The 14,136-nt window shown below is 32.9% G+C and overlaps 1 protein-coding gene across 9 annotated transcripts in view; it reads right to left on the bottom strand.

Moving 5' to 3' along the window:
- Positions 1 to 3,469: 3,469 nt before the first annotated feature.
- The window catches only part of LOC142626934 (uncharacterized), a 33,332-nt gene continuing 22,665 nt past the window's right edge, over positions 3,470 to 14,136 (bottom strand). Inside the window, exons 1-8 of one of the 9 annotated variants that reach the window (XR_012842695.1) lie at positions 11,985 to 12,821; positions 7,338 to 7,410; positions 7,115 to 7,230; positions 6,677 to 7,036; positions 5,280 to 6,574; positions 4,818 to 4,893; positions 4,639 to 4,724; positions 3,470 to 3,721 (exon numbers count right to left, since the gene is read on the bottom strand). Coding sequence is in view for 3 of the 9 variants with exons in the window: in XM_075800666.1 (XP_075656781.1) it covers positions 4,878 to 4,893; positions 5,280 to 6,574; positions 6,677 to 7,036; positions 7,115 to 7,230; positions 7,338 to 7,410; positions 11,985 to 12,080 (1,956 nt within the window). In the remaining 6 variants the exon portion in view is untranslated. Of the gene's footprint in view, positions 3,722 to 4,154; positions 4,232 to 4,324; positions 4,894 to 5,279; positions 6,575 to 6,676; positions 7,037 to 7,114; positions 7,231 to 7,337; positions 7,411 to 11,984; positions 12,822 to 14,136 lie in introns of those variants that run through there. The other 8 variants (XR_012842696.1, XR_012842698.1, XR_012842694.1 and 5 more) reach the window with 8 other exon arrangements.

Raw genomic sequence — 14,136 nt, 5'->3', positions numbered from 1 at the left:
AATGAAAGGGAGAAATTGTTTAGAATTTCACATAAAGCTTACACGAACATGGTTCAATGTTACTCTAATTTTACCATTAGAAATGCAACAAGGTAATTTCTTATTTGTAATTGTATAGTTTCTACTTGAATAAAAGCTATGCCTTTTTTCCATTAGATCATTTTCTTAATCTTTTTTTTAAAAATATTTTTTGGTTATTCAACCTATCACTCCCTTAATCTTGATGTCTTTTAATATTTTGACAAGAGTTTTAAAGCCGAATAACATTGCTAGATGTTCTTGATGAAGAAAATTTAGGTTCAAAAACTCCTCAAAACTTTTATAAAAATTATACTCCTCAAAACTTTTTCTTTTTTAATAACAATAGTTTGCTAAACCCACTGTGGAATAAATTTCTTTTCTACAACCATCTTGCTAAGGTGATTTATTATTATTATTATTTTCAAATATAAAGGTAATTAGGCATATAAAACTTACTGATCTATGAAGAGTTCTTATAAGTTTTTTTTTTTTGGGTGTGTATTCTGATATAATAAATGACTAATCTTATAAATTTGGACGTGAAGATTTCTATTCGGACCAGATTGTTTAAAAGGCATGGGTTTGGCCCGGGTGGGTATTTTTGTTGGGTGGGTCTTTTCAATTTTGCAATGTTAAAAGTGGAAGACAATTTTAATAACCTACAAACTATTGACATAGACACAGGATTAGGAATTCTATAAATTGATTTCATTATAATTAAAACGTGATTTTTTTACTTGACTAGAAAAATATTATTTCTTTGGATATATAATAAGAATAATGGCTTCTTCTTCTTTTTTCATGTCTCTTTCTTTCATTCAATCACTCTCTTTAATTTTTTTTTAATGCTCATTCTACCACTCACTTAATCTTTATAATATTTTGACAAGATTTTGCAGCTTAGTTCAAAAAAGAATGTAAACTATCTTTATGGGACAAAATTTAATAGGGATTAGATTCTTCTAAAAAAAAAATTTGCTAAATCCACTATTGGAATAATTTTATTTCCTACAATTACCTTCCTTACCAAATATTAGTGTGATCTATTCTTTCTTTCAAATATTATGGTAATTGGGCATTAACAGCTCACTAATCTATGAAAAAAAATTAGGTTTTTTTTTTTGGTATTCTTCAACATAATAAACAACTAATTTTATAGATTTAATAGTAAATGACAACTAATTGTTTTGAAATTTTACATGTGATTAACCTATAATAAATATCAAATAAAAAACTTAGAAACAAGAAAATAGTGATTTATAAAAAAAACAATTAAGAGATATATCTTTCATAATCCAACAAAAGAAACATGATATACCTATTATTATCTCATAATTTAACAATAATATATCTCACAAAACTATAGAGCCAATTCATGTCTAATAAAATATTTTCATGTGAAAATGTTTTTCGAAAAAAAAAATATTTCCAAGTGTTTGATTGCATTTCTAAAAACACTATGGAAAATATTTGTAAGTTTCTAGTTGTATAAATGTTATGAAAAACATATTTTCTACTACTTTAACACATTCTCATCTCCCAAGCACATATATAATAAAATAAAATTTTAGATTAAAAAAAAAAAAGCGAAATCAAAGCGTCAGTGGTTGGCCACCGAAGGCTGGGAATTTAAGTGGGGGGTGGGGGATGGAAGTTCAATTGATGAGTTTGGGTGATGTGAAAAATGATTTATGAAAAATAAAAGCATAGATTAATTTTCGCCATAAATACTCTTATCTTATGGTCAAGTGGAAAAAAATTTATAGTTGACTAACATTTTCAGTAACCCCAAACACCCATAAATGAGGAAAATGTATTCATAAAATCAATTTAATTGAACCAAACTCAGCCCCAATTTTACAACATTTAATGTTTATATGAAAAATTTTAAGCAAGCAAAGTAACCTATAGTTTATAAATAATAATAAAACACACACACACACATATGAACAAATTTGTAAAAGTATTAATACTTACAGCAAGAATAATACAATTTGGCTTCCAAACACACCTAAAAATGGCTTCCAATTGGCCTCAATTTTGAGTTTGTTGAAGTTCATGTAACATTTATCTATAACTACGAAAAGAAAATGGCATTAGACACAAAAGGGTAGGTGAATCCAAATGTAGATGGATCACATACGAAAAGAAACAAAGAGAAAGGGGCACAATGCGTGAGAATTGGTTTCGAATCTAACAACAGCATTTTCTTAAATTGCTCTCAATTTCGATGTAAAATGACTGATGTGGAGTTTGGTTGCGAGAGATATTGAGGTGATTATAGGATTTTAATAAGAAAGATTGAAAGCTTTTGGGGTTCATTCCATTATCGGAGAATATACAGAGGAGGATTTGGGTGTGTGTTTGATGTTACTTGGGTCAAATAAAAGTTAAGTACAAAAATTGGATTTTTTGAATGAAATTAAGAATTTTGGGTTGACCCTAGTGGGGTGTTTTCAATTTTAAACTGTAAAAAGTGGTGGGAGACAATGTTAAAAGTGAAAAACTTAACACTATTGACATATATAGGTATAATAAATTACTAATCTTATAGATTTAATAGTAAGTGACAACTGATTATTTTGAAATATTGTATGCGATTAACTTATAATAGATGTCGCTCAAAAAAAAAAAAATTATAATAGATATTACATAAAACTCGGATTCAAGAAGAATAGTTATTTAGGTGATATAAATTTATCAAAGATACATTAAATGTAACATAAACTAGACCATTTAGTGTCAATTTCATGTGCAATGAAATTTTACCACATTTAACATCTATATGACCAATTTTATGCAAGCAAAGCACTCTATTGTTTATGAATAACAATAAAAAAACACACATATATATATGAACAACTTTGCAGAAAAATAATCAAAACTTACAAAGACAAGAATACAATTTTGGCTTCAAGACACCCTAAGAAAGCTTCCAAATTAGCTTCAATTTTAGTTTTGTGAAAACCAAATTTATGTCAAAATCATCTATAACTTCTACTATATATAGAAAATTATTATGCCATTGTGTCAAAAAAGAGAAGTAGGCAAAGCAAGGCATTTATGTTTACTTGCCAACTTATACTTGTATAACTCATGTGGAACAAGAGAAATAAGTAGACAAGTATTTATGCTTACTTGCCAACTTAGACTTATATATTCCCTTCAATTTATTCTTTTATTATTCATTTCCAAAACTCATATTGACATTTACGTTTTCTTTCTTTTTGCTTGCTTGTCTGTACCAACACTTTTCACTAAGTGCTCACTATTACTTAATTGCATCCACTAAGAGCTGTTCAGTCACCACCACTATAGCTAAAGTTAACTTGATCTTCCATCAAAAGAGAAAAACTATTTGCAAGTGGAAAAAATGTCAGAATTGTAGGTGGTTTACTAGTAATTTAATGAATCAACACACAAAATCACAACCAAAACTGCTTAATCGTTGAAGAAAGGCACATACATACACATACATGTGGACTTTTTATTTCAAAATGGCACGTTAATCCTATCACTTCCAGCATAGATTACGCATCATTAATTTGCTTACAAAAATCAGTGTATTTGTGTTGCTTGTTCCACTAACACCTCCTAATTACAAAAAGATGAGCTTTCACCATTGCATGGGCCATTGTTTTGACAGTGACACAGAACTTCCCACTTCAAGTCTCATGTCAGCATATTTTGATAGAAAATCCTACAGAAATAGCCATAAATCAGAAGAACATTTGTGTGTGTGGGAGAGAGAGAGTATAAAACTTCCTGTCCATAAATAAATACAACACTAAGACATGCATTAAATGAACTGACGATCAAAATTTGGAAAGAAATGAGTGTCTGGCTCTTATGTGTTTGAAAGAAAGTGAATTGACATTCTACTGGATCAATACAGATATCATTTTTAAATAGAAAAGAAAAAATACAGAAAATGAAGAAGGATAAAACAGCAAACACTGATGCCATTATACGTGTCTACCAAAAACATGGTGGTGACAGATTGCAGCCCAATAATATGAAGAAACTATGACAAAACTGTCACACAGTGGAAGTTACTTTGTAGGAGAAACCAATCTCAAACCTAAATTTCCCAGAGGCAAGTAAACAAAATAATGAAGAATACCTGATAAGTAGCTGTGTCACGGTTCTCAGTCTTTTGTTTTTCAATCAATGCTTGTGCAGTTTCACCCATCAACTTCCATTTCACAATCTGCAAGAGATATCAGAGAGAGCAGAACATCAATGGACCAGTTTGTTCAGGAGAAAGACCATTCTCTTTGTAACAAGAACCAGATTTCAGATCCCAGTATTAGTGTGAACAGATTTATCCTTTCCAGTTACCTACGCACAATGCTGAAAAGCTCAAAATAAAGAAGCAGTGCGTACCCAGTGTATAGAATTTGGCAGGAAAGAGTGGATATAAATGTGAACTTTTGAGAAAAAAATAATTCCAAAACTATAAAACCAAAAAGTGCTTCTAGGAGGAAATAAATCTTACAATGTGCTAGCTTTTGTAATCTTTTTCTAGGAATGCAATGGCTAATTCAAGTTATAACTGTAAAGACCAATTCTGAAAGCATGGAAAACTCAACCCGGTTAGAATACCTTTCACCTTACATGTTTGAAAATGGACCAGCTTCCATAGCAAATTAATCATCAAACATAGAGTTGCTTCAACTTATTTACTTTGCTGAGTTCTTCACCTTCATGTAAGATCAATTTAAAGCACTATCAGGAAGCCCAATGATCAACGACTATGCATTGGTGGTAAAAAATTAATAAAACGATAGAAATACCTCAAGTAAATTATGTAGAGGCCTGCTGTAAGTACTGAAAAGCTCTTTCTTTCTCTTGAATCAATAACCACGCAACCTGGATCATTCAGAAAAAGTAAGCCCACATTTTTCACTTTGTATTAAATATATTAACTTTTCAAGCTGCTACCGTCGATAAAGAACAACCTTTCGAATGTACTCTGCATATGATATGCAGCAAAGCAACTCCGACACTAATTTGGAGTAGCAACCAATTCGTAAAATTAATATAGCATGTCAACATACAAGGGAAATTGCAGCATCTTTAAAGCTACCATTCAACTTACTGCATACCTGATACTCAAAATGAAAGTAAAACTTAGCTTAGCCTATGGGTTGTCTACAAGCCTTAACCAGAAAAGGAAGGTGATAACAAACAAAAAAGATACAAAAGAACCATGCGAAATCAAGGAAGCTATTTTACACATAAAAGAGTATGCTTACAAGATCATGGAAGCAAAGAATTGCAAGATCATTGAGTGATGGAATGCCTCTTCTACCAACAAAGTGATGATCAAGGTACATAAAAAATCCTGAAAACACTTTGTCATCACCTTAGATATGTTGCTGATTGCATGGTATCCTTTCCCAGATAGTTCTTTGACTGATTTTTTCCCAGACACTTCAAGCTTAGAGTCCTTTGCCTGATCGGTACCTGAACCGTCCCTTGATTTGCTGCTGGATGCAAGGAATTTTTTCTCAAAAACCTCTAGTTTAGAGTCCCTTCCCTGATCTTTGAGAGGATTCCTTGATGTATCACTTACACATTCTTTCTTAACTAGTTTTTTGTTAGACATGCTATCGCTATGGCTATCTTTTGCCTTCTCCAAATCCTTGTGTAATTTTTCATCTCCTTTACTTTTGGATGGAAAGCCACTTTTGTAAGTGACATTATCTTTTGATGCGGAAGAACAACTAACCTTCAAGTTCACTTTTGACTTCCTGGTAGCTGAGCTATCGTGATTTTGGATTTCCTTAGACTTCTTTTGTCCCCCAGCTGATTCCTTCCCGTGAGATATATTCACTCCATCCTGTTGGTGGGTGGCTTTGCTCGCACAATTCTGTTTTATGGGAGCTGCTGTTCCCCAATCACAAACTTTGCTTCCCTTTCGCATGTCACAATTCCGTCCAAACAAATTACAACTTCTATCATCTTTGGTTCTGCCATCTTTTCTTATATCATAGACTACATTTTTATCTTTCTGGATCATTTCTGCCAAACCATTCTTTGTATTCTGCTCATCACCACTCCTGGAAGCTATTGACCCCAAAGTTTCCTCTTTTACCAAGTGTGAGGAGAAATTTTTTTCCTTTGCCTTACCCATATTGGGTTCAGATGCAGCCATAGCAATACCATTTCCCAAGCCACCACCATTAGTATGTTTACTAGATTTAGGTGGAAGCTTCAAGATATCAGATGCAATCTCCTTGCTCACTGAGATCTTAATTTTTTCTTCATTCTTCAAACCAGCATTAACAGGATTAACAGGATCCTCAAAATTCCCATTCTTTGATTCAACAAACCTCTCATTTTTATCCCCAAAATTCTTTTTCTTCTCTCTGAGCACCTTTTTACAATGCATTTTTGAAGCAAACTCATTTTCAAAGACAGCATCCATCTCTTTAAAAGGTGGAGATCTACTTCCATCTAAGAGATTTTTTTCTTCCAATGGGCAAACCAAATTATCATGAAGAGGCGACAATAGCACGCCATTTGGAATAGGAAAAGAAGTCAAGATCTGCTTCATCACATTGGCATGGCCAAAAACATAATTGAATTATATGAACATCTGCCTGAAGAAACACATGAAGAGATAACAAAATGGGGAAAAAAGGTTCACCTTAATAATGCAGGAGGGAGATTCACTCTGCTTACTATGAGAATCTGGAGAGTTCCCTTCCCACTCTGTATGGCTGCCATCTGATGATGAGGATGGAGACATGTCAAGACCAAGATTGCTGTAGATTGCAGCACTCTTTTCAGTTAAAATGTTGTCTGACCCCACCTTGATCCGGAACTTCAGTGTTTTTTTATCAGACTGATTGGTTGACAGTTTGAGAGGTTTGTGATTTGAAATATAATTCCTTGAATTACAAACTTTGGACAAACTATCCACAGAAGAATTCCTTAGTTCATGTAGTGCACGATAAGTTGAAGCAAGTTCAGGTCTCATGATAACTTTTGAATTCTGTGGGGCACCCTGCGTGATCATATTAAGCAAAGAACTCAAGCGTCTAGAATAGTAAGAAAAATATAAAGGAAGAAACCAACCATATACCTCTAAGGGCAGATCATGAGAATGATTGTTTTGAGCTTGTTGTGAAGTCTTTGAGCAAGTAGAAGGAGACCACTGATACGTAGGTAAAAATGAACCATATCCACCAAATCTTGCCCCTGTCAATCAGTTGTCCCCATTATCATCATTTTGAACAATGATGATACTAAATTTAATCATAACATTGTATCTTAACAGATGAACATCTCCTTAATTCATCACTTACCCAAGTTTTCTGCAGAAAGTCCACCCTCAAACTCTTTCTGATGATGTCCCAAAACATCTTGAATCCTCTTATCCTACCAAAAAAAATCAGAACCAAACCTTAATATTACTTGAAATATATTGCATAAAAAATGTCACATCAAGAAAGAGGCCAATTACAAGAACCACCATGGCATAAAATGTGGTGAAGCCTTAGAGTTATAGAAAAGCAAGTCCAGTACAAAAACCAATGAGATTGTACATTAGACATTATAGTTGGAACTGAATTTTTTTTTTTTTTTGATAAGCAACGTAAGAATATTATCAATAAAGCAAAAAGTGTCAAACCGAGTACATTGGGGATGATAATTGGAACTGAAATTATTTATGCTTCAAATTAATCACTTTTGAATGAAAGTTTTGACATAAGGTGCATCATAAATGGTCAGGAGCTAGTATTATGTTGTTACACTTACAAGTTAAAATGTAAAGAACCACGATGTGGTTTCTATTATTTAAGAACTTTTTTATATCATATATTGGCACTTCAATATGGAATATGTTCAGAAAGTACAAAAGAACTATCAGGTTGATGATCAAAATCAGAGAAAGGAGCAACTGAATGCAATCTATGGAACTGATGTTCTTGCAGCATATTTGATGAGTGAATAAGTTCAGATGGAGATTTAATTGCAGTTGACTACCAGAAATAGAGGAAACAGTTAAACCAACAAATGATGTTCCCTATGCATGTGGAAGCTCTTCCAGTTTTCATTGTGTCTCTTTATGATTTAATTCACACCCAAAACACCTACATTCCCCATGCAGCAAATACAACCACAGCCTAACTTGAAACATAGTGATCTACATTCTATGCCACAAGTTTTAGGTTTGGTAACCTAGGCTCTCACCACCAAACCCATATCAAATATCTCTGTTGGGGATCTAGGCTTGTGGCACCCCCTACCATTTAAAAACTGTTCAAAGTAAATATCTCTTTCCTTCTTCTGGAATCTAGTCAGCGTGTGACAATTAGGAAATTATGGCTATTCCATCCTCAACATGATAATTTGTGACAGCAAACATATCTTTTGATATTTTTATATTTGGAGGTATAAATCCAAACGGTTCGGACATAGCCTTAGTTAACTTTTTGATAGAAATTAACAGAAGCAACCTCATTCAAGCTTGAGATGATGATCAGCCTTTGACTATCCAAGCAAGTAAGAAGTCCCAGAAGAAGCAATATCCAATATAGATGGGATGTAGTATCCCATTATCTCAAAGTCCAGCAAAATCGCATCAATTGAACTATTAATCAAGCCAAAAATTTTGTAAATCACTTGAGGCATCTAATGAAGAGCAGCATTGGTATGAACTGTAAAACCACATGACCAACAATGTCTCTAGACACAAACAGAAATAATAGAAAACATGATATATTCCCATGAGTTAGTTGTATTCTATTACACAACTAATTTATAAATGCTTTTGCTAGTTGAGAAGATGCAGGAAAATAGAAAAGAAAGAAATAAAACATACAAATCTTTTCAATTGATAAACTACACATCAACAGTAATAATCCTTGAAACAATTCCTTGATTTAGACTAGTCTCATAATCATCTATTATCCATTAAAGAAACATCCTCCTAATCCAACAATTTGTTGACATAAGTCTTTTGTATAATGAAAAATCAATACATGAACAACGAAAACCAAACATTTTACTGCTTCTGTATGAACTGAATTCCATGCTGGAGGAGATTTTTTCAGGGGAAACTGGGGAAAATGGTGAGGGTACTGGTATGGACAGATCTTTATACAGTGATTGACGAGGTTGGTATGGCATGTAAACTTGCATTGGAAGTGCTTGGGTAGCTGCCTTTTGTGAATTCTCCAAAGACTGGAGTTGCATCAACAACTGCTTTTTTTCTTTTTCTTTTTGCCCGATGAGTGGAAAGGAGACAGACAAATCTTTTACTGTAGAAACAATTGTCTCAAATTCTTGTTCAATTGACTTTATCTTCTTCTTCAAATCTTCAATGAGGGAATTTGAGGATAAAAAGGTATTGGATACCGCTTCAGTCAATTTTTGTTGATTGTCAAGAATCTTCGAAAGGACTTGATTCTGTGCTACAGCATTTTCTGCCTGCCAATTGAGGGCTGCTTCAGCTGATGAGACCTGTTTTTTACTTCCATCTGGATTGGTTCCAACAGGGTTTTTTATCTTCCAAACATGTTTTACATTGACTTGTGGGTGATCAAAATTTTCTAAAGGAGGAAAATTTTGTGAGTATGAGGGTGATGCATGGTCAAACATGTAACAGGGTAAGGGCTTTTGTGTGTGGGTTTGACTGGGAGGCTTGGGTTGACATTTTTGTATTTGGGGAAAGACTTTCTGGTAATATGGGATCAAAGGTGGTTTCTGGTTTTGTTGGTTTTGATCATGACTTTCTTTGCATGGGAAAAGGGATGGAGGTTTTTGTTTTCTGGATCTGGGATAAAGGACATAGTAGTCAAACTTTCCTGAGGGTTCTCCAAGGAGGTCAACTTCTGGGTCACCTGCTTCATACCTTTCTTTAAGAATCTGCTGTGAAGACTTCTTCTTTCTTCTTTTCTTATCTTCTTCAAAAATTTCTTCTTCTCTGCATTCTTCACAGTTACAAACATCCCACCATATGTGGCCTGTGGGTGATTTTCCTTCATAGACAGGTTTTCCATTTTCTTGAAATGCTTTGATCTGAAGACCATCAAGACCTTCATAAGAAACTGGCTGGAGCATAGCTGTTGGAAAGACTGTCACTTCTTCTTTTTCTGGTGTGGTCGTCATAAATCTGACTTCAACATCACCATTTTGATTTCTGATGAAGAAAGGAGTGTTGGACTGGATTGGCTGAGATGCCTGATGGAGAGTCTCATATTTTGTAATCCATTTCTCTGGAAAAAGTTTTTTCATATGTTCTTTATCCAACTGTCTTGGAACAAATGTACACATGGGTGTCATGCCTGGATCAACTTGGATTAAAAGAGCATCATTGGATTGGGCTATCTCTGGTATGGCTACATCAAAAGCATGGTTCTGGAGTCTGTAGGCAAGCTAATAGTGAAGTGTGGCTGCAAAAGTATCTGGTACTTGAGAGGCTCCTGTAATCTGAACTTGAACTTTAAGAGCATCACAAAGGTGAGGGTCTCTGAGGGACATGTTGAAATTGGGGAAAAGGGTGACAAAGATTGTTCCCGCATTGAGTGTGGTTTGGACTGTACCTATGACTGCATTGTGATATTCCATAAATCTAGAATCAAGGAGAGCAATTCTAGAAGCTATAGGGAGTCCTTTTCTGCCATGAAAAGTGAGTGCGAGTCTTACTGCACCAAAATGGAGGTGAGTATAACCTTGTCTTTGCCATGGGATGACAAATTCTCTAGGAAGAGCAAGAGTGATGAAATTTTCTTTCTCACTGGCCGGAATATTAAACTGGTCAAATTTTGAAGCTTGGACATACTCCTTAACATTAGAAGGTTGAGAAGGACCTAGAAATTTTTTTATGGATTTTTTGAAAGTTTTTTGGGGTTTATCAAACACAGTATAGGGATTTACAATGGGAAAGTCTGTAATAGGTATTTTACTATCTTCAGGAATATGGGATATTTCATATAAATATTCTAATCTATTTGCAGTAGATTTTCTAAGGGAAAGATCACAAGAAGTGGTAATGGTATCAGTGATTGCTGAGGATGTGACTGTTGAGGATGTTGAACTGGAACTGGCCATGACTGTTTCTAAAATGAAGAACAATTTTCCTAAGATCTTGACAGGACTACAACGCCACTCCTAGGCTCACGTCCACTAGACTACTCAGGAAAAATAATTCTTTGACACTTTTAGTACAACTCCTTAGTTTTCTACTTGATTATCAAATCACGTTTTCTGATGTGATTATTACAGAGGATCCACAATAAGTGGCAACTGTTAATCACAGAGCATACTAATCAGGACAATAATTCAAGTGTACTAATCAAAGGAGAGAGAAACCGATGCTGAGGCTTTACCAGGTTTTTGAAATTGCATGTGTGTATGATGAGTGCATGTGCATGGAGAGTGCAAGTGCAAGTGCAAGGCTCTGATACCAATTATAGGGAGAAAGGGACGAAGAAGTAGGAGAAACCAAATGTAAAAGACTAAAAGACGAAAGAAAACTAAAATACAAAGAACAACAAAACTACAAAACTAATTTATTTCATGAACTTAGGAAGCTACGGGAGGAGAAGTGGAAAGGATGGAATGTGGATAAGGACGAGACAACTACAAGACGAACATAGGAGGGTGTAAGAAGATCATGGAAGCTTATTGATGGTATATATTGCTAAAATACTATAGAAACTAACTGCAGAATATGGGATAGAACACAAAACAATATACAACAAACTGATAGATATTATTATATTGAACAAGGTTTTTACAGGACTGGAAGACATAAACTGTAAAATATTACACACTCCAGCTCTATTTTTATTTTTATTTTCATTCTTTATTTAGGACTTTAGCTCAAGCTTACAAGTGCAGCCCATGATAACAACATCCAAACACAAATTCTCAAAAAGCAACCAAATTTGCATTGATCACACCATAAAAGGATCAACATAAAACATCAATAAAAGAACCCTTACAATGTAAGAGAAAGCAATATCAATATCGATGTTTTGATCATTGTCTATGTAAGAAGAACAACAAGCCGCTCCCTCTTCAAGCTCAGTCTTCCCCATCTTCACTACCACCAATGGAAAACCCTTAACACTAACCTAATTTAAACTACAATAACCAAATATTTCACTTGGCCTCAACTGAATTATGATCAAGGCCACAAAATATCAAAAACCCACTTCAGAAAATCCAAAACCCAGTAAAACCCAATAATCAAAACCCCTTAAAATCACCAAATTCAGTTCTTGATCATCCAAAAAAAAAAAAAAAACCTCCAAAAAATATCATATGCCCTGAAATAATAGTTGATCAAGACCAAAAAATATCAAAAACCCACATCCCAAAATCCCTGAAAATCACCAAATTCAGTTCTTGATCATCCAAAATTTCCTCCAAACTATCAGAGGCACTGAATTGATATTTGATCAAAACCACAAAATATCAGAAAACCCCGCTCCGGAAATCCAAAACCCAGAAAAACCCATGAAGCAAATCCCTCAGAATCACCATTCTTGGACCTTATTCAACTTGCCCAATCAAAACCCACCTTTCAGATACTTTTCCAAATATACACAAAATCCCAAAACACGTTTCGTAAAAGCACTTTAATACGCAATCTCTGTACACGGCCAAGCATTTAATACGTCAGTGAAAAAAAAGGTTCTCTATAATGCGGTGCTTATAAAAGTTGGAACTGACTAGGAGGGATTTTTTTTTTTTTTTTTTTTGAGGTTTTGTTTTTGCTTTTGGAAAACAGAGAAAGTGTTTTCTGTATTTTCTTGTTTTTTGTTCATTCAAGTGAAGAAATTGGCTTACCTACCTCATTGACAAAGTCACAAAATTGGGTTACAGCTTACAAGTATTTTATTTTTTATTTTTGTTTTTGTTTTTGCTAATTAAGTTAAAATTACTTAAATATTCCTTTATTACTTGAAAAGGAAAATTTTAAATCCCAAAAGAAAATATAAAAGATTTTATAAAAGAAAATATAAAAGATTTTATATAATAAATTATAATAAATATTGGAATGATATATAATAAAAAAAATACAAAATGAAAACGTGGGCAAAGTGTGTGTGTGTGTTTATTTTTATTTTTAATTTCATATAATCATAAAACTCGCATGTTAATGTAGCCATACAATGAATGATGTAATTGTGTATTTATTAACATTTTTATGATAGTTAAATTTTTTTTCCTTATAATAAATGGAAATCTTTTTTAGGAATGAAGGAATGCTTATTATTATTTTATTTATATGAACTATTGAAATTATCTTACTAGTAATTGGTATGAAGAATTAGTCATAATGTAATTTTGGAAAATATATTGAAATATATAATTTAGCTTTTGGAACTGTTTTGTAGTAAAAAATATCAATGAATTGACGAATTTTTTTTAAAAGGTTGTGTTTTTACTTTTGGAAAACGGATAAAGTATTTTCTATGTTTTCTTGCTTTTTGTTCATTCAATTTTTTTTTGTGTGAAAAACATAATAAAATATAGGAATGATAAATAATAATAAAAAATAAAAAGTGGGTAAATTGATTTTTTCCCTTTATATTTTTATATATATTACAGCTATGAGATAAAATTCCCATGAACGGTGTAATTGTGTATTTATTAACTTTAATATTTTATTTTTCCTTATAGCAAATGGAAATGGGAAATCTTCTATAGGAAAGAATTAATCGATGCAAAGTCAGAAGGCTATTGACATTATTTTTTTAGTACTTCATAGGGAAAATTTCATAATATGATTTTGGAAAATTGTAATATTTTTAAAACACATATACGGAAGCATAAAAAGACCAATAAACATAGGAGGTTTGTGGATACAAATAAAACTTTCGCTCTGTTTGTTTCAGCATCAACGTTTTTTGGAAAATAGTTCATTTTCCAAAGAACATTTTCTGGAAAACTATATCATTTTCCAGTGTTTGGTAACAGCTTTGAAAATGAGCTTAAGAATGTTTTCTGGCGTTTAGTATGCAAATTTTTATTTTTTATATTTCTTGTGTAATTTAAAATATGTGTATTATGTAAACCAACTAAAGTAATCAATATAAATAATAATAATAAACCAAGAATAAATTTGGTTTTCATACTAAAATTTTG

This window comes from Castanea sativa, chromosome 3 (genome assembly GCF_040712315.1).
Source record: "Castanea sativa cultivar Marrone di Chiusa Pesio chromosome 3, ASM4071231v1".
Taxonomy (NCBI): domain Eukaryota; kingdom Viridiplantae; phylum Streptophyta; class Magnoliopsida; order Fagales; family Fagaceae; genus Castanea; species Castanea sativa.
The sequence above is the reverse complement of the archived record's forward strand: the minus strand, read 5'-3'. Positions and strand labels throughout refer to the sequence as shown.